The 20,053-nt window shown below is 37.0% G+C and overlaps 1 protein-coding gene across 2 annotated transcripts in view; it reads right to left on the bottom strand.

Moving 5' to 3' along the window:
- Positions 1–2,244: 2,244 nt before the first annotated feature.
- YWHAE (tyrosine 3-monooxygenase/tryptophan 5-monooxygenase activation protein epsilon) overlaps positions 2,245–20,053 on the bottom strand; it is a 36,097-nt gene continuing 18,288 nt past the window's right edge. The window contains exons 2-7 of one of the 2 annotated variants that reach the window (XM_051992201.1): positions 11,962–12,161; positions 10,829–10,935; positions 9,826–10,032; positions 8,324–8,460; positions 5,013–5,056; positions 2,245–3,183 (exon numbers count right to left, since the gene is read on the bottom strand). In XM_051992201.1, the coding sequence (XP_051848161.1) occupies positions 5,049–5,056; positions 8,324–8,460; positions 9,826–10,032; positions 10,829–10,935; positions 11,962–12,161 (659 nt within the window). In that variant the 3' untranslated portion in view covers positions 2,245–3,183; positions 5,013–5,048. The remainder of the gene's footprint in view (positions 3,184–5,012; positions 5,057–8,323; positions 8,461–9,825; positions 10,033–10,828; positions 10,936–11,961; positions 12,162–20,053) is intronic. The other variant, XM_051992200.1, reaches the window with a different exon arrangement.

Here is a 20,053-nt window from a genome sequence, read left to right as displayed (position 1 = left end):
ACAGCTAGATTGGCTAGGCCTCCCAGTTTGGTAAGGGGCTTAATGTCATCACCTTGAAAACTATTTGCTCCGGAGCCTCCTAAAAGGGAATCTTGGAGGAGTTGAGTAGAAATCTCCTTCCCTTTTACTTCCACTCATCTACAGTGACATCTTTACTGCCCAGATAGCAGTACCAGGAGTGCCAAGCTGAGGCTCAAAGTGCCTAGACCTTTCTCTGTCTGCTCTAACCTCAGCAGAGGTTATACAATACATACCAATGATGTCCAAGAAAATTTGCAATGTTAGCAGTCGGGCACTTTCTGGGCACATAGTTGCCGTGCACTTTTCTGGTCAGGGGAAAAGAGACAGAGAGTTGTCTATTTTACCTCTGGAAAATGTTGCTGTCGCTGGCCCCTCAAAGTCCTGCATGGCGCTCATTTATCATGGAAAAATGTGTGCAGTTATCTAAACAGTCTTTCCAGCCTTGTGGGGCCTTCTTGAAGTTGGTATGGGTCCTCCCTTCCTCACACTCTATGTAGGACATTGCTCAGGAAGAATCCCATGAAGACCATTTAGGGGTTGCCACCTGTGCCACAAGGGTTCCTGATCTTTAGGAACAGAGCCACTGCCAGCTATCCTTCAGGGGCAAGGACCCTTCAGAACTGGAAAACAGTTCTGGATTCCTGCAATCTTGGCATCCCATCACTGCTCAACTCAATCTGTGTGTTGCTCTTCCTTTCTATACGAGAATGCTGCCAACAAAATAAGTGGAAACTAAGGGGACACCCATCAATTGGGGTACTGAACAAATTGTGGTAAAGAATGTGATGGAATACAATTCTTTTATAAGAAAGGAAGAGCAGGAGGAATTTTGAAAAAAGTGCCAAGACTTACATGAAATTAATGCTGGGTGCCAGGAGCAGAACCAGAGAACACTGTCCACAGTTATAGCAATATTGTACACATGACTAATTTTGATAAACTTTGCTCTTCTCAGAAATACTCATCCAAGACAATTCCAAAGATTCAAATGTGATCCACATCCAGAGAAAGTACAAAATCTGAATGCAGAATGAAGCATACAGTTTTTCTTTTTTCTTTCTTGTGGTTTTTCCCTTTTGTTCTGATTTTTGTTCTAATGTGGAAATGTTTAATATGACTGAACATGTATAACTTATATCAGATTGCCATGTTAGGGATGAGGAGGGAAGAAGAAAAAAATGCAAATTAAAATCTTCTAAAAACAAAAAACTAATTTTGTTTAAGAATGCTGTCAACAAAGCTCCACTTAAATGCAGAAGAGTGTCAGAAATCACTGTAGCAATGTATCTTGGTTAGTGCTATAAAGCTGTCTCCTACAGCTGCTACTCCAGGAATCAGGTCTGTTCTGATAAAAGCAGACACATATTTTACAATCATTTTAAATTTATTATCTACCAGAAAAAAAACAATTAGCAAATTTGTGAATTATCTATCTAAATTGTATCTACATTATGGCCATTTTAAAAAACCTTCTTAACACAATCTTGGCTAAGTCAGTTATAAGCTTTATAAAAAGGGATACTATATAGCCTGTCTTAAGGCAGGGAACTGAATTAGATGTCTACATGTTCTTTCGGGCTCTGATCTACTATTCCAGAAGTATTATCTTTGCTCTATTTTTCAAACCCAGTTGAGTCAATATCACATGCTTATACCCTACAGCTTAACAATCAGCTTCGGGAACTGCAGTGTAATCAGTTTGCTAATTGTTCTTCCATCTGATGGCCTAAAACATCTCACAAAGCTCCTAATTTCATTTGGGTTTTAGAAAAGTTAACTGCAACAATTCAAGCTTGTTCAATTGTATTCAGTGAGATAATTCAAAAAGCAATGTTACTGAATGAGAATGTCCCTTGAGTTACCATGAACTGATCCCCCATAAGCTAATAGACAGCACAAGTGTCGGATGCCATTAAGCATGGGGATGGTTGACAGACAAAATGATATACTCATTTAACAACTAGTTACGAGGCAACCTTTATGGGGGAGATAGGGGAGAGGCGAGAAGGGGAGAAGGGGAGAAGGGGAGAAGGGGAGAAGGGGAGAAGGGGAGAGGAGAGACAGAGCCGAGAGACGGAGAGACACTCTGAACATTATTTGTGCGGCTTGGACATTATAGCTCTCAAATTATGGGGTCTTTTGGATTCATGCAAAAACAATACTGCCATTAGTGTTTGGACCAGAGTCTTTATTTGAGAAGTATAAAGGATGGAGTCGCAATAATTTTTGGCATTTTTAATTTAGGTTTGTTTTATTTAAGTTTAATGTTAATTCCATGCTGTGTTTCAGTAAGAACAATACAGATTCTGTATCTGTGGCTCCAGTCAGATATCCAGTAGTACAAATTAGCTTCAAGTTACACATACTGAACGAAAGAGGTTGAGCGAGCGAAGGAGGGCAGGGAGTAAAGGGGGAGAAGGGGAAGAGGGAAGGAGAAAAACCAAAGAATTGAACACGCATGCAGGCTTTTCAATACCACCTTCAATGCTAACCTGCTGTGAGGGAAGGTCAAAGTCGGCAAGAATGAGCAGCCACGGATTGTTGGGCTGTTACCAGCACCATTTCAGCACAGTTTGGAAACACTTTTTACAGCAAAACCACTACAATAAACGTTCCAACGCAACCTGTAACTTCAAGCTAAACACCCAATTAATTTTAAACATTGGTATAAAATTCGGTTTAAACAATTATAAAAAGGAAAAATGCCACCACATGCGCCCTACAGTGCGATAAACCTCTCTCCTGGACTCTCGCTTCACCTAGAAGTCTAATGGCATTCCAATGTAATATCCATTTCTAATGGTTATCTTGCCACATCTGGCACGGAGACAATACAGTAATGCTGAAAAAGCCTCTATGCAGTCCTGTTAGTGTCTTAAAGAACCTAAAAGCTGGGACCAGTAAAATCCACAGAAATTCACTCTTGCCTTTAAGAACTTTGAAAACTGTTTTAAAAAAAAAAACCAACAGGGCAGGAACCTAAATTCTGAGACCAAATGTAAAAGTCAGATTTGGTGGTTCTCAGTGACAATGGGGAATTTTCGGGGGGAGGGATGGGGAGGAGTAGGGTGGTCAGAGATGGATTCTCTTGTTGGCTTTGACGTCTCTCTCACTGGTTTTCATCTTCCACATCCTGCAGCGCTTCTTTATTCTGTTCTTCACCTGTAAAAGAAAACCAATCAGCACTTTCGTCACGACTCAAAACAATGGAGGTGACAAGTATATTCCAAGTATAAAGAAAGCTTATACTTGCTACAATTGTACTGCCCAGTCATACAAAGGGATTCTGTTTCACAATAAACTAGTCTTAAGCGCCCCCCTCCAAGACTACTTCAATAACCTAGAAAATCAATGCAGAAGTCAACTTTTTTTTTTTAACTTAAATAAATGAGCTCTCAACATGGTCAGCCAAGATAATGATCTTATAATGATTTTCAAGCTTTCGTGTTGAAAATCAAGCTTTCATGTTCTATCTCAGGACGAAATGTTCTTCCCTAATAACCTCACCCCACCTTAAGCATCAAGAAAAGGGATCAGCTGTAGTTATGATCAAGGTAGGGGCATTTCCCCCTCTCAATCTCAGTAATGCTTCAAAACAGAGGCAACCTTGCAACAATGACTCATGAAATGAGAATTAAGTTTATTATGGTGGCTAATTTTTGTTATTTTTGAAATGGGGCATTAACATTTTGTGTCTCATCAAGGCAGCCTCAAACTATCCTAATTTCACATTCCAAAATGGAACAGCATGCCAAAAATAAACCAGAACACTGAGGTTATTAGAGAAGGGCATTTGGACCGGGTTCTCTCATGCTGGTTTTCTTTAAAATAGTTATTAGCTTGGGGAGTTTTAACTGCACTAAAGACATGCAAGAGAAAGCCAGCCTACTCACTGGAGGTCAACTACCTACTGATGAGCATTAAATAAGTCAGCCATAACAAAAAAGCAAGCATGCCAGAGAGATTGGACTTTCCATAGAATATGACTAAACGGGTGCAAGTTACATTCTTTCTCTTCTTTTTAATAAACCACTTAGTTAAATCTAAATAAAGGAAATCAATTAGCTATCTCTTGACTTGGCAGTTCAGACACAAGGAGCCTTCCATCCATGGTTCATATAATATATTAAAATAGCAACTAGAATGGTTAAGTGACATTCATACTGCAATTCTATGGGTACAGAGGCATTTTAAGAGATCTTCAGAAACCTGGATATAGTGAATAATGGCATCTCAACAAATGTCAATATGAAACACGGTAGATACTGAGTCATTTGTTTGTTTGCTTGTTTTTTTGGGAGTGGGGGGAATGATATGGAGGGGCATAGGAACCAGAGAACAAATCTTTAGTAAAGGCGATTTCCTGATGATATTATTTATTTAAAAGATGTAGAGACAAGAACCTAATTAATCACTTATTAATAAAAAGGAAGTGATGATTTCCCAATTCTTGACAAAATCTATGTGCATCTAAACTTGGCAATAAGTATGATATTTTTAAAAAAAAGTTTACTATTCTGTTGGCAGAATATGACTGGAAAAGTTAATTATTCAGGGCAGCTAAGTGGTGCAGTAGATAGAGCACCAGCCCTGAAGTCAGGAAGACCTGAGTTCAAATCTGGTCTCAGACACTTAACACTTCCTAGCTGTGTGACCCTGGGCAAGTCACTTAACCCCAAATGCCTCACCAAAAAAAAGAAAAGAAAAGAAAAGTTAATTATTCAAAGTCTTAGCAAGCTCTAGTTCACACATAAGCAACTGTGAGATTGGCCAAAGGTCAAATAACTTGATACTATCCTCATGTAAACCATACCCATCCAGAAAGTGGACAGCTGTAGCAGGCAACGATTCACTAAGGAAATGTTTAGCCCTAGAATCACGTCTAAGACACAAGCAGCCTATGAGCACCAAAATGATGATATGCAGGCATGATTAGTGAGAAAATGAGAACTCAAAGCAGAAAAATTCACTGTGCTAGGATAATGACTTACAAAGTAGTTTTTAGGAAAGAACAGTTGGATTTTCCTTTAGGAATCTATATAGCAAGGAGAAAGGGGGGAAAACAGGAATCATATGAAAGCAACATTACTAGTGTGGAAAAACCCCAAGGCTGTGGGACAGAGTGGAAGACCATTTGGACTTGGGAATCAGGAAAAGGGCCAATTTTAGTCTTCCTATTGACTTGTATAAACTTGGCCAGATTATCTAACCTCTTACCCAGTTTCCCTTATTTGTAAAAAGCTAATAGTAATACTAGTAACTGACCTCAAATGAACTTTAAAAAAAATCTGCTTGATTTTCCCAGATTCAGAATACAATTCCCCAGGAATTGTACAGAGGGAATAGCTAGCTATGGATTTACATGACATATGCCTCTATTTTACAGTTTAGAAAACTGACTTCAATGTCATGTTCCATAATTTTGAAAACATGAACGGACTTTGTAAACCCAGTGTAACTAAAAGACACAATGAGATGTGCAAACCCATGAGTTACATGCATTTCATCGCTTGAATCCTGCAAATGCATCAGAACTGAGTGGCAACAGTCTCATTTATCATCTTTCACAAGTCTGTCAAAGGGAGAAAGAAAACAGAAAGCCGTCTACAGTAAGCAACACTAACTGTAAATAAAATAAAATTACATTTTATGAAAATGTGAAGACTATGCCAAAAATACCAGTTTTAATTCACAAAACCAAATTAATGCAAATTACCTTTAAGCACAATTAGTGAATGGATCAACTTAACCAGTATCTAAACTTATCATTCCAACTATTTCTTAAACTGTATCTTATTTTCTGCTATCTGCACACATTTCATCAAACCTGGAAGTTCAAACACTTTCTTTTCCACAACCTTGCTAAGCTGTCTGTCTCTCAATTTTATTTAACCTTCATATTAAATATATGACGACAAAGCTTTCACATGAAAATCAAGCTTGGCTATAACACCCAAAATTGGCTAATTCCTCCCTGATGACAGCCTGAACTCATTTCAGAAATAAGGCTCAAAGGGAAACATATCTGAAAAAGGAAACAGTCCAGGATTCTGATATGTAAGCCTGTTGAACTCTGATGAAACTTCCCTGTGCTCAGCTCAATATTAGAAAAGATAGCCAGGGTACTCTCAAGGAGAGGTTAATCATGCCGTCTGTCAGAAGAGTTTGGTTCTCTTGCTCAGATCTTACAGGCACTTCTCAATCAAACATGGTAATATTAGAACATGAGAACCCAAGCCACTTCTATTAGGCTTTGGAAAATACACTGAGTAGTTCCCAATCCTAACAAATTTGCCTAATTAAATTTAGTATTAAGTTTGCATTCCTTTAAGTAAAACTTCCATCAAACTGATACTCAAAACAGAAACTTTGCTGCTGGCAAAGAATAGCCTTTTCCTTCAAAGAAGCATGAACCAAAGAGGCACAAAGATCCTTTTAGGGCCTGACAGGTGCACCCAGCTCCACCACAAATGTCTTCCCCACTCTCTCTCAGCATTCAGATCACCACAGGTCCTATGCACTGAGTCTTCACCACAGAAAACCAGCAAACCATTAACATTTTCTCTTCTTTTCTCTAGACTATGTTCATGTCCTCTACCTAGGAAGACAGCAGTCTGGGAGGAAAGTGATTGTCTCAGAAGAGTAAAGATTTAGTCAGACCATCTAGTTCAATTCTGTCTTTTTATAAATGAAAAAACAGGCTTAGAGAGAATATCTACTTGTTCCTTAACACTTAGCCAAGTATTAGGCAACTGGGTTGTACAACAGTTAAGAGTACTGAGCTTAGAATCAAGACTCAACATCATCAACTATGGCCTCAGACGTTTATTAAAACTACTCTTGACTCTGGGCAAGTCCCTTAACCCTATATGCCTCAGTTTTCTCATCTGTAAAACAAGCTGGAGAAGGAAATGGTCAACCACACACCAGTATCTCTGCTGATATGAAAACTTTATATGGGCTAAGTGTCAGACACAAGTAAAGCCATGGAACAACAACACAGTTCTCCGAGAAGCTCCTACAGACTCAAAATTCTGTCCTGTCTTCCTCCAGGTGACAGTGCTGCTCCCTTCTCTGATACAGTATTAGTACCTCATTCCAAGGATATCAGGGTTAATGATTTAAGAGCCACTTTAAAGTTCTTTCCATTTTTTCTATTTCTTGACACCGAATCAAGCACTGATTGGCCAGTTCTACTAGTGATAACTCAAGTGGAAAATCATTTAATCAAGCCTATTATACGTTTGACAAGGAAAAAAACTTCAGCCCAGAAAGGGAAAATGCCCTGTGCCATTGAACTAGAACTCCAAGTCTCTCCCAATCCTCCCCAGCCTAGCATTCTGATGCTCAGGCTCTCTTTCTTAAAGGGTTTCATGTGCCAGAGTAGGATCCTCTTACTCTGGTGGTAAGCAGAGGATAACACTCTAATAACAAACATGGCTGTTAAGGCAGCACCAGGAGGCTGCTGCCCTTGGTCCTAGCCTGGTCAAGGCTGGCATTTTCCCTTCTGGACTACTATGGTTATGATTCACATTTGCGGCTCTCACTGAAAGCCACTCAAGTCACTTTATCTATCACAGACTAGTGTAAACTACTTGGAGAATATTTCAGTGACGCTCCACATAGTTGTACGTACAATATGACTGACAGACCAAGCCAGATTTGGGCTCTCAGGAATGACACTGGCCCCAACTGAAACTTTCATTTCAAAGCAGCAGATCAATTCTGGTTCCTTCTCTTGTTTTCCAACCTCTGACTTTCAGAATCACACACGTTAAACAAAGTTTGTGTAAGAGGATATTTAAAAATGAATTTGTTACTAACTTTTGGCAGGAATTAGAAGAATCTATCCTTGTCCCCCAATTTTTAACTGGAATAAGAGATGAATATAGCCCAAATAAAATAGTATCCTTCCAGTGTTTTCCCTCAAAAGGCAAAATACTTTTAAAAATTTCTACATGGAAAATATATGGAGCTTAGGATTGTGGCCTAATATTTATAAGAAATCTCCAAAATACCACACACATAGAAGTCATCGATTTTGATCGTTAAAAGTGAAACATCTAACCTTAAAATACTGGGAGGGTGACAGATTCAAGGTACAGACTGAGACAAGGTTTTTGAAACTAGCCAAGGAGGAAACTTGTTTTGCTCAACTATGCATATGGGGGGAAGGGGTAATAGAGCTGTGTGTTATGTGGCAGGAGTTGGTTGTCTTTTGTTTCTACCAATGAGAGAGGGTAGATGTGTTAAGAGAACAATAGATTTTTATTCATTTATTTAAAAACTAAAAACTACTTACCATCACCCTGCATATCTGAAGTCCATAGTGTCAGGTTATCACGTAACAACTGCATGATAAGTGTCGAGTCCTTATAGCTTTCTTCACTCAGCGTATCCAGTTCTGCAATTGCATCATCAAAAGCTGCTTTTGCCAACCTACAAGAAATTAAGATTACATTTTTAAGTGTCATACAAGAATATCAAACTCAGTTTTCCAATTTCATAAAATAGGTATCACTAAATCTGCTAATTCCCCAGCCTTTTTTTCTCTATCACTAGTTTCTGTTCTACTGTCAGATGGTGCTTATTTTAGGGAAAAGCTTTATCACAAATAATAGAAGAAGGAAAAGGGGGCAAAAGTGAGCTGTCTCAAAAAAGCTAATTCAGAGAACATTCCCAAATATACCTCTCATTTAGTTGATTAATAAACATTAAGCCTCCAGAAAGTGTGGTTCTACATATCCTTCTTCAGGAGTTCAAAAGAAGTTCATTCTCTTGTAGTTTGGAGGCTCTTGGGATAAACCTTTCTGAATTAGGCTGATTTTTGAAGAAGCTAAGTCATAAAATCCTTTATAAGCTCATAGTCAAAAATCCTCTAACTCATTAAGATTTGCCAGCGTCTAGGATAACCCAAGGTCAACACATCCAAAATGGGGAAGCATTAGACTAAGACTATATGGGATGTTTACCCTTTAATAAATATGCAAATCAAATTTGACTTCAAATCTCTGAAGACTGACCTAGTCAAAAATGTCTTACATTTCACAAAGTGCTTACATTTGTTTCAGTATGCTGGGGACAGTCTCCTTATTTCAAAGAACTGGGAAATTGCCTTTAAAATTCACCATAACAGAACTTAGCCTATGCCGAGGCTGAGAGAATTCAAGTCAATTATGAAAATATATTATTGTGAGTTACTCATCACAACTTAAAGAATGAAAATATACTAGAATATGAAATGAAACATCTATAGTTTATTTCATCACCAGCAACCTCCCGTCAATGAAGACTCAGAGTCTTGTTTCCATTTTTGCTAAATTTGATTGGTCACTTAGAATGTTTTATATTGGCTAAACTAAAACAAGTGCACCCTGAACTAGCAAATAGTTCCTAAATGGCTAATGTGATTTCTACCAAAAAATAAGGCCTTAAATCAATTCCTATTTTTGTTTCCAATTGGTGAATACTAGACTTCCAAACAAAATGTATGTGACGATTTACAGCTATTTTATTATTGCAGTACTTGTCTCAATACTAAAGCATAAAAATGCCTATTATCCCCAAGGATGCTGGATTTGGAATAATTTAGATCTTCAGCCACATCTAAAAGGGGAGTGTGGAAGGGATGTATTTTTAAGTATAAAGAGAGACCTCTTTATAGAGGTGATCCAACAGCCTGAAATGTAAGAGAATAAATATCATAGTGAGGATGAAACAAAAATAAAAACTAATTCCTAATGTCTTGAGACAGTTGATTTATGCTTCAGTAGTGAAGGCTTTTCTTCTCCAAAACTGACTTACCTGCAGGCACGGTCAGGGGAATTGAGAATTTCATAGTAGAATACGGAAAAGTTGAGAGCAAGACCTAAACGGATAGGATGCGTTGGCGGAAGTTCTGTCATTGCGATATCACTAGCAGCTTTATAAGCCACCAGGCTATTCTCTGCAGCCTCCTTCCTGTCATTTCCTGTGGCAAATTCAGCCAGATACCTGTGGTAGTCCCCTTTCCTAAAGTGAAGAAGAGGGGGGGAACCCCAAAGATTTAAAGATATTGTTTTCAGTTTGTCCCTACGTTCTGTACATGATATACAAACTACAAGCAAAGATATTGTTTTCAGTTTGTCCTTAAGTTCTGTACATGACATAAAAACTACAAGCAGGTATTGCATATATATAACAATTAAGTGCATTTCCCCAACATTCAGGCTTACATTATCAAACAGTAAAAAAGCTTCTTGTTTCAGAACTCATTAATTCATTTACTGCTAACTACTCCCCGCTTAAATAACACCCAAACATTCAACAAAAGCCCATGAGCTCAACTACTCCAAAATCACATAAAATTGGAGAACTGACTCTTCACTTGACAACTGTCCCTAGAAATGGTGAATCACTAATTCCCCAAGTACTCTGAGAGATGGGAGAGTGACCTATTAAGTGACCAGATAGGCTCTCCATGACACATATGCAATCAATAATTAGCAATGCTTTTGTACAGACAAGAGAATCTATTAAAACAAATGACAAATATAAAAAAGATTAACAAGACACATTTTTGTTTTGTCAACAACAGCTCCCAGTCATCTGAAATACAAGAATCCACTGTATGAAAAGCATTCCCCATCTAGTGATTTATCACTTGGTAGCATGTTCACAGTTCAAGTCACTTATTTAAAAGCTACTTCCCCATTTAATCTTTCCATAGTTACAAGAACATTCTTAAATATGAAACCTTGATAGAAGTCATGTTCTAAGAAGAATGCCAACTTTTAATCGGACATTTCCCTACAAGTAAGGAACCTACATTTTATAATAGAAAACCTTGGACTCGCCAGTGTTTGCTGCTGGAATGAGGTGTTTGTCCAGTACGTCCAGAATGTCACAACAGATTAATTTTAGTTCAGTCTCAACCTGGAAAATTAAACAGGAGGTTTAAGACTCATAAATTCAACAACAGATAAATAACTCACCTCAAACATTAATTTATGGGAATAAGAGCCTGCTGCTAAGCTGATAACATCATTGTCTTTCTCCCATTCTTCTCTAATCTGCTCCCCTGCTCCCCCAATTAAATATTCCAGGAAGGACAGTCCTTAAGGTCAAGGAAGGTCAAGGATCTTTTCCTTTTTGCTACATTTGGTTAAGAATCAAAATAGATAATGGGACTGTTCCTGATAGATGGTTTCATGAAAAATCTCATATCTCAATTTAAAAACTATCAAGACTCAGAATTACTAAAAGTAAAAAAACCAGTAACACTAGATAATCATAAAAGAGGGACAAGGAAACTTTCGTGATGATGTGAACATGGTGTTTGAACAAAGACGAAGAAACATTCAAAACGGGGCCTTGGAAAACTTGTTAAGTCAGTTCAATTCCTGAAAGTTATTTATCACTGAGTTGGATCTTTATGTTTTATATATTATTTCTACTAAAACATGACCAGATTTTTTTTTGTTTTATTTTGTTTCTGTTTTTTTGCTGAGGCAATTGGGGTTAAGTCATTTGCCCAGGATCACATAGCTAGAAAGTGTGATTTGAGACCAGATTTGAACTCAGGTCCTCCTGACTTCAGGGCTGGTGCTCTAACTACTGCACCATCTAGCTGCCCCTAACCAGGGTTGTTTTTTTTTAAAATTCCATTTGAAAAAAACCAAATAACATTAAGATAAATTTTGGTTTATTGCCCCCAGTCTGGATCTTCATCATATCATGTCTATCTTATTGTAAAACTCCATCCAGTTTGACTTCCCCTTTCAATCAGTTGGTATCACAGGCCACCACCAGATTATCATTCCTAAAACAGCACACCCTATTCTAATCAAGTCCATACTCTGGCAATCCAATCATTAGCAGTGAACCATGTCCTTCCTACCCCCATCTTCTAAATCAGGAAAATGAGAAAAAGAATCTAAAACAAAGCAGGGAATTTCTCACCATTTGCCGATATTCCCGAATCATTTTTAGCTTTTCTTCACCTCCCTTGTTTTCTTCTTTCTGTTCAATGCTGCTGATTATCCGCCAGGACGCTCTTCTGGCTCCAATCACATTTTTATATGCAACTGACAGTAGGTTTCTTTCTTCAACTGTCAACTCCACATCCATTCCTGCTACTTTCTTCATTGATTCCACCATTTCTAAATTAACAGGAAAATTGGAAATGTCAAATTTTATACTAATTAAAGTTTCAGCATTGTTAAAGTGCATCTCTTCTCATTAGCCTTATTTCTGTCAGAGTATGTAAGTAAACAGTATAACAAAAACTATAGCAGCACAACTTTCAGACCTTAGAGGTAATCCCAAGACTAGGGTTCTTTCTGTTACATGATGCTGCCTTCAGAAGGTCACCAAAATCAATATAAGAAAGCAAATATAGGAAAACTCTTGAATGTGTCTGGAGCTTAAATACCCCATTTACCCACCTACAACAAAACATTTGTAGTAGCACTTTTGTGAAAGCAAACAATTGAAAAAAGTAGATGGAAGATTAAACAAATTATGACACAATTACTGAAAAGAAATGGTGTGTGATGAACATAGAGAAACATGGAAAGAGCTATGAACTGATGCAGAGCTAAGAAAACAATATACACAATGACAACAACTGTGACAGAGACACACACAAATATGAAAAATTATAAAGAGCAAGCTTGGTTCCAAATAAGAGATGTGAGAAGATGCTCTCAACTCCACCCTTTGGCAGACAAGAATTGATTTCCCACACTTTTTTTTTTTTTTGACTCTTTCATTGTATTGATTAGTTACTCATTTTTCCCATCTTTCTTTTAGTCTTTAAAAAATGTTTATTATGTGGGATAGCTTTCTGGGAAGGAGAGGAGAGGTTAATTATGAGAATGGAAAAAAATGAAAGACTTCCATAAAGACTTATTTTATGTGAAAGTTGTAAAGCTATAAAGAATAAATAAGTATGGCTCAGAAGAAGACATATCTCCCATCACATTCCTTAGGAAAGGCAGAGAAGTCCACAAATGGTGTGCACTGGACATATTTCCAGAGTTTTTCAATGTAACAAACAACACTTATGCTTGCTTTTTCCTTTTTCTCCTTTTGGTCTCAAAAAACAGCTTTAGGGGCAGCTAGGTGGCACAGTAGAAAAGCACCAGCCCTGAAGTCAGGAGGACTTGAGTTCAAATATGACCTCAGACACTTAACACTTCCTAGCTGTATGACCCTGGGCAAGTCACTTAACTCCAATTGCCTCAGAGCTCTCTATTTGAAAGGGTCTTTGGGAGGGGGAGGAATAATAAGATAATTTATAGTGGTACAAAACAGTCACCAAGTATTTTTTTTTAAAAAGCAATTCCATATTCATTACAAATAGACAATTAGATCTATTTGGAGATGCATAAGCAAATTAAATAACATCAGTCAGTGTCTGTAAATTTTTCAGCAAACTTGGCAGAAATTTGTCTCTAAAACAGAAATACCAAACTGCTTTTATTTACTACAATGAGAAGATACCATAAAGGAAAAAAGTATTATATTTTAAAATGAAATAACAGCATGCTCTTGAAAAAATACAAAATTTTATAAAACCACATGAAAACATCCAAAATTTCTAAAAAAAAAAAAAAAAAAAAAAAAAACTCCACTAAAACCCCTTGAACTAGAACAATATCCATAAAAATTCAAATACCTAGAGATAAAAATTCAATACTGAAAGGGATGGAACAAAGCCAAATATGCTATTAAGATAACCTTGGGAGTTATTGAAAAATCTAATCTGTTTGGAAATGTAGATTTTCAGAAATGGTCAAATCCTTTGAGACCTAGTTAAGACTAGGTCATTGATAGGAAGAAATCAAAGGTATCTAAGCATATGAAAATATGCTCTAAATCATTATTGATTAGAAAAATGCAAATTAAATCAACTCTGAGCTACCATCTCATACCTGTCAGGTTGGTTAATATAATAGAAAAAGGGAATGATAAATTGTGGAGGGGATATGGGAAAATTGGGATACTAATGCATTGTTGGTGAAGTTGTGATTTGATCCAATCATTCTGGAGAGCAATTTAGAACTATGCCCAAGGGCTAGAAAACTGTGTATATCCTTTGATCAAGAAATACTACTATAATAATAATACTAATAATGCTACTAATCCTAATAATACAGATACTCTGAAAGAGATCATGAAATGATGCAAAGTAAAAGAAAAATACAATCAAAAGCATATATACAAAATGACAGCAACAAATCCATATAAAGACACAGTAAAAATAGATCACGAAAACAAGACAAATTTATATACAGCAGTTTTGTATTAAAAAATATATATATGTTCACATAGGTGAAAATTTACAATGTAAGGTCTTTTCAACTAACCACATGTTTTAGATGATCAATGAAAAGGTTAAATAGAACAATTTTTTAAAGGCAGAAAGTACACATTCTGCACACATTTTCTACTTTTCAAACAAAAGAACTATTTCCTCAAATCATTAACTAAAAAATTAAGCATCTAGTTACATAGCCCAGTGAAACTGTATTGTTTAAAAAACTGTCAATGGTGGTGGCACTTGATTCCCAAACTCTGCTCTGCCATTAAAAATAACTTTGGCAGTAATATGTCAACAGAATATAGAGTGGAAATACAACTGTAAATATAAGTCCCAGGTCCTATGCTCTTTTCCAAATGAGAAGTTTGTTTTGGTTTTTTTTTAAGAAAAAAATCTTAACAGAAAAAAAACCCAAAATATGCAAACCATATGCTTAGCACTTCATTTTCTCATGTTTCTTTCAAAAAGTTATTTCACTGCTTATTATCAATACTAACAAGCTAGCTGCAAGATAACTCAATTTTCAAACCTAAAATCTGTCACTGCACACAAATAAAGGTCTTTTTGGCTACCTTATTAGTTTCTTGACTCCTTAGAGACTGAAATCTGCCAGAATGCATCTATCACTTCCCATGTATAAATTATAAATTCTTTTCCTTTTTATCAGGAAAGGGGAATCAAGGGTCATTTGGATATTTACAACACCAATTATGGGGCACACAAAATTATCAACTTAAAGAACTTAAATAGTGGGAGGCTGTTGTCTCCTACAGTTGCCTTGGCAGGGCCAGATCAAATGATTTAAAGAGCCTTATATGGGCCTGGCCAGACATTCCCCACCCCTGCTTTAGATGAAAGCTTAAGTAGTTCCCATTTCCTGCCACTAGATGGCAAGCAAAGTAAGAAACAATAAATTAAGGCGAGCAATACAGTCCCCAAGTGCAGACAACAAATTTTAAGATCTCTAATACAAAGTAAAAATAGTTACATTTTCAGGAAAATACATTGATACCACTAAATACAAATCTGTTAGACAAAATGTCACTTTTGTGTTTCTGGGAAATGTCAGTGGGCCCTGGTTATCTAATGAGACTCACTGGCTAAAGTCCACATTGATCTAAGATCAATGGTTCTAAGAATCCTTCTGTATGTTTTTTCTAAGGAAAAGTCATGAAGGAATCAAAAATCACATTCGGCAAGCTAAGAAGTGAACATCGCTATGAAGTTAAGTCATTCATTTATAAGTAAGAACAATATCCAAATACTCTGATGATTTTTCCTAACAGCTTTTGAATGCTTATACCACCAGATTTGCCAAGAGGACAAGGAGGCATTGATTCAAAATCATTAACAGACCACCAACCATTCTGAAAAACAATTTGGAATTGTACTTTAAAAAGTTACTAAAACTTTCTATCTCCTTTGATCCCAGCAGTATCAGTACCAGGAAAATTTCTTCCCACAATCCTAACTATCCTCACCCCCGCATCTATTAAGGAGATCAATAACAGAAGATCCCACATATATAAATATCAATAGCTGCACTTTTTATCCGAGTAAAGTCCTAAAAAAAAGGAGGTTCATTGAGGAATGGCTGAACAAACTGGACAATATTAGGGTGCACTAAGAAATGAAAAACATGGGGAATTCAGAGAAACTGGAAAACTTACTATCTGCTCCCGATGCAGAGCAAAAACAGGAGAACAATTTACAGGAAGGAAATTTAAAAAAAAAAAAAAAAAGACTGAAAAAAGACTTCAGAACTGGAATCCATCTAAGAAAGAATTGTGATTTCAGAGGCCTAATCAGCTCTAAAGGTTTCCAAATCTGTACATTTTCAAGACTATCCAAAGTGATAACTTGGTTTTACTTAAGTGAATTCTTTTGATACCTGAAGTGTTATGGGGCTGGAAGAATTATTAAGAATTTGGTTGGTAGGGCAGCTAGATTGGACAGTGGATAGAGCACCGGACTTGGAAGTCAGGAGGACCTGAGTTCAAATCCAACCTCAGACACTTAATACTTTCTAGCTGTGTGACCCTGGGCAAGACAATTAACTGCCTCAGCAAAATAAAAAAAAAAAAATTTTTAAATAAAAGAATTTGGTTGGTGTTAAAAATAAATAAATAAATAATGAAATCAAGAAAACATTCCACAGTATGTTTTTAATCCCCACTTTGGTTGCTCCCACCAGCAAATTAAGCAAACTTCCTTTGACAAGAAATTTGGCTAATTGTAATTTACACAGAAAAAAATATATAAATTGCATCCAAAGAAATACACGATTTTTTATTTTTTAAAAAGGAATCACCTAGTATGATTCATTGCAAATTTAGAATACTGTGATTTTCAAAATCAAGTTCATGAATCAACACAGCCAACAGCAATAAGCCCTAGAAAGGAGGAAAGGTTACATGAAGAAGGAATTCTATTACGTTTAACATAAATCATATCAAGGACCACAAAACCAAGTGATTTGAAATGCCAGTTTAAAAAAAAAAAATTGTCTAGTGAGAACAACAAATCGGTACCTGTTAAAATGGTGCAATCTATTATACTGTTTTACCTGGGTTGTATTCTCCTGGATATTATATTCCCCTGGACCCTTGAAAGAAATGATGAGCAGTAGCCCAAGGGCTAGACAAGCCCAAGTTGGAGCCTTGCCTAGAAATCTAACTTGCTTAATGAGCTGCCAAGTCATATAACCGTTCTGAGAGTCTCTTCATCTATTAAATGGGGAGGATAATACCTGCTATGTATGTATGTATACTCCTTAGGGCCAGTGTGAAGGACAACTGTGATTAGAAAACCTTCCAAGTCAGAGACACTAAAATAGTCATCACAGCATTTCTTGCAGAAACAAAAATCTAGAAACAAAGTCAATTCCATCCACAGACATGAATATAAGATGTTGTGATGGAGTATTATTCGCTGTAAAGAAACAAGAAATTAATCAATACAGAGAAGCCCAGGAAGACATAGGAACTTAATTCAAAGGCAGTAGAACCAAGAAATCCATACAAGCAACAAACATAAATGCAAACAAATACAACTGAAAAGTTTTAGTCATAATGACAGAACTTATTCCCAAAGAGAGGAAAAGTTCTTCCTTCTTTCTTGCTGATGTGGAGCATAGCATACTGTGCTGCTTAGTAACCCTGATAAGCCATTTGCCCTTAGTTTATTAACTTTGTTAAAAGGAACACCCCTCCGAACAGAAATAACTGTATTATATTCAGAAAATGAAGATTAAAAAATAAAAGCTCTCAAAAATGAACACATTTTGGATTCCAAAATTTGTGGCATCCCTCCTACCCATCCTATAGCCAATATTAAATTTTCTCCAAGAGTCTTAAGTCTAATACTACAAGAGGTCGTGCAAGGATGCCAGATCTGAAACACTTTATAGTTTTTTTAGACACGAATAATGGGATCTCATCCTCATGGATACAAGCCTCCAATCCCCCAAAGTAGGCGTTCAAAAATCAGCAAGTTATTAGTAGACTCCAAATGGATAAAAGAATCACATGGATGACCGACCCTCTTTGAAGTACAGTGAAAAGAGAAAAAAGTTTAGCTAAAACAAGGGACCTGCCCTCATGATGTTTCTAGGCAAGGAGGTGATATGACACCCCCCCAATACCTATAATATAGAACGTGCCACAAGGTGTGAGAGTAGGCAGGAAACGTCCTCACCAAGGAGTGGGAGCTGGGAAAAGGCAGGAAAGTAGCTGGGTAAGCTTCAAGAAATCCACACCAAAGGTCAGGCTTTACATATCCTGGGAGAATTAAGCATACATGAAAGCAAATACATCTTCATGGATCATGCAAACACATGTTGTAAAGGACTAGTCCCATGCAGTAAGAAATAGCTATCTCGTCCACATTGGGGGCAGAGAGAGGTTTGGGCATCTTGTCCCTATAATCTGAAAAATCCACATAGAAACTCATTTTTCCCGCTTTTTCTTTCAAAGGTTTTTAATACCTTTTAATCCCATTTTGGCTTGCTTATACCAGCAATGTACAATAATAGGCAAAATAATACACAAAAATCTTATGCATTTGAGTTTCTAAACTTTTTCTGTGTCATCTGTGGATTCTGCAAATCTCCCAAAAAATTCCCATTTAATTTCTTATACCGACCCCCAAGATATATTGAATCCAAGACAAAGAAAAATCATAATGTAGAAGAGTTAAGTGTAATCTCAACTTAATGGATAATTGGCTGGGTTTCCCCCCTACTTCTTTGTTATATAAGGGATGGCTCAAGGAGGCAGGACTGAATGTAATGGAAAATGCAAACAATATACCAGTTGGAAAACAAGCAAAGCCAAATCAAAACTTGTAACAGATAGATTTTCATAAAAAATACTTATTTTCTTTTTCTTATGGTTTTTCCTTTTTGTTCTGCTTTTTCTTTCACAACATGACTAATATGAAAATAAGTTGTACATGTGTAGCCTCTTAGATTATTGCATGCTGTCTTGGGAAGGGGAATAATAAGGGAAGAAGGGAAAAAATAAAATTTGGAATTCAAAATCTTACAAAAATGAAACTTGATAGCTACCTTTACATATAACTGGAAAAGCAAAATAATATTGGAAAAAAAATACTTTATGAATTAGACAGGAAGAAATAACAAGCACCTGCACTGCAGATTCTAGGCAGAAAGAATCCCTCAAATATAAAACCTATAGCTGTCTCAGCCAGACTGGGGAGGTTGTGCTGAGGGAATGGTATGGATGGCACCAGGGAAGGAAAAAAGGAGAATAACTTCATTAACGCTATTGGACTGCGGATGAGAGAGTTGCTTAAGATTTATGGAAATCTTCAAGAAATGACAGGTAGTCACTTGCAGGACATCCCTTTGGGAAAACAAAAGCTGAAAAGTGTAACTGGTACAACCTTTAAGGCAAGTGGATAATCAAGGGCTTGGGACCTAACCTGTACCTCATGCCAGATTTCAGAGGCTCAGAATACAACTTGTAGAATACAACTTCTCCAAGAATTTTTTGTCCTAATCCCAGTGCCTTGTACAAGGAGAACAGTTAGCCCAACCTCATATTTTACAAATGAACAATCTGAGGCCCAGGGAGATTAATTGACTTGCTAAAGAACACACACACAAATGTCAAAAGGAGGATCTGAACCTAAATCCTGATTCCAAAAGCAGTGCTCTTTCCACTTTAATACTCTGCTACCTCAAATGTGTGTTGACTGACAGAACAGCTGGTCAGGGTTAGTTAGAAGGCACTTTAAAAGTGAACCAATCCAATCCTTCCTTTTTAGAGAAGAGAACAAAATTTAGTGAGACCAGGTGATCTTCCCAAGGCAGCAGAGGAAAAAAATGGCCTCACCATTATAGGACTCTGGCTTCTCAACCCAGCCTTCTTTATACTGCTCCATACCTCAGTATTCCTGTGGAAAAGCTGTCCCACCAGCCTGGTTACCAGCCTGGCCCTGTAACCCTGGGCAAAGTCACGTTCTCAGTTGCTCAAAGTAACTTTCTCTTAAAGTGCTAAAAAGATCCCAATCTACAAGGGGAGCAGGCAGCTAATCATCTAGTTCTCTTTAGTAATGAAATCGTAGTCACAGTCCCTACCTTTACCCTATTTATGATTTAAAAAGCCCAGACTTTCAGAACTAGATTTCTAAGGTAAAGAACACGATCCTGACTCTGAACAAAGTGTGGAAGAGAGCAGTGTTGGAGGAAAGGAATTCCAGAAA

Source organism: Antechinus flavipes, chromosome 4, assembly GCF_016432865.1.
Source record: "Antechinus flavipes isolate AdamAnt ecotype Samford, QLD, Australia chromosome 4, AdamAnt_v2, whole genome shotgun sequence".
NCBI lineage: Eukaryota > Metazoa > Chordata > Mammalia > Dasyuromorphia > Dasyuridae > Antechinus > Antechinus flavipes.
The sequence above is the reverse complement of the archived record's forward strand: the minus strand, read 5'-3'. Positions and strand labels throughout refer to the sequence as shown.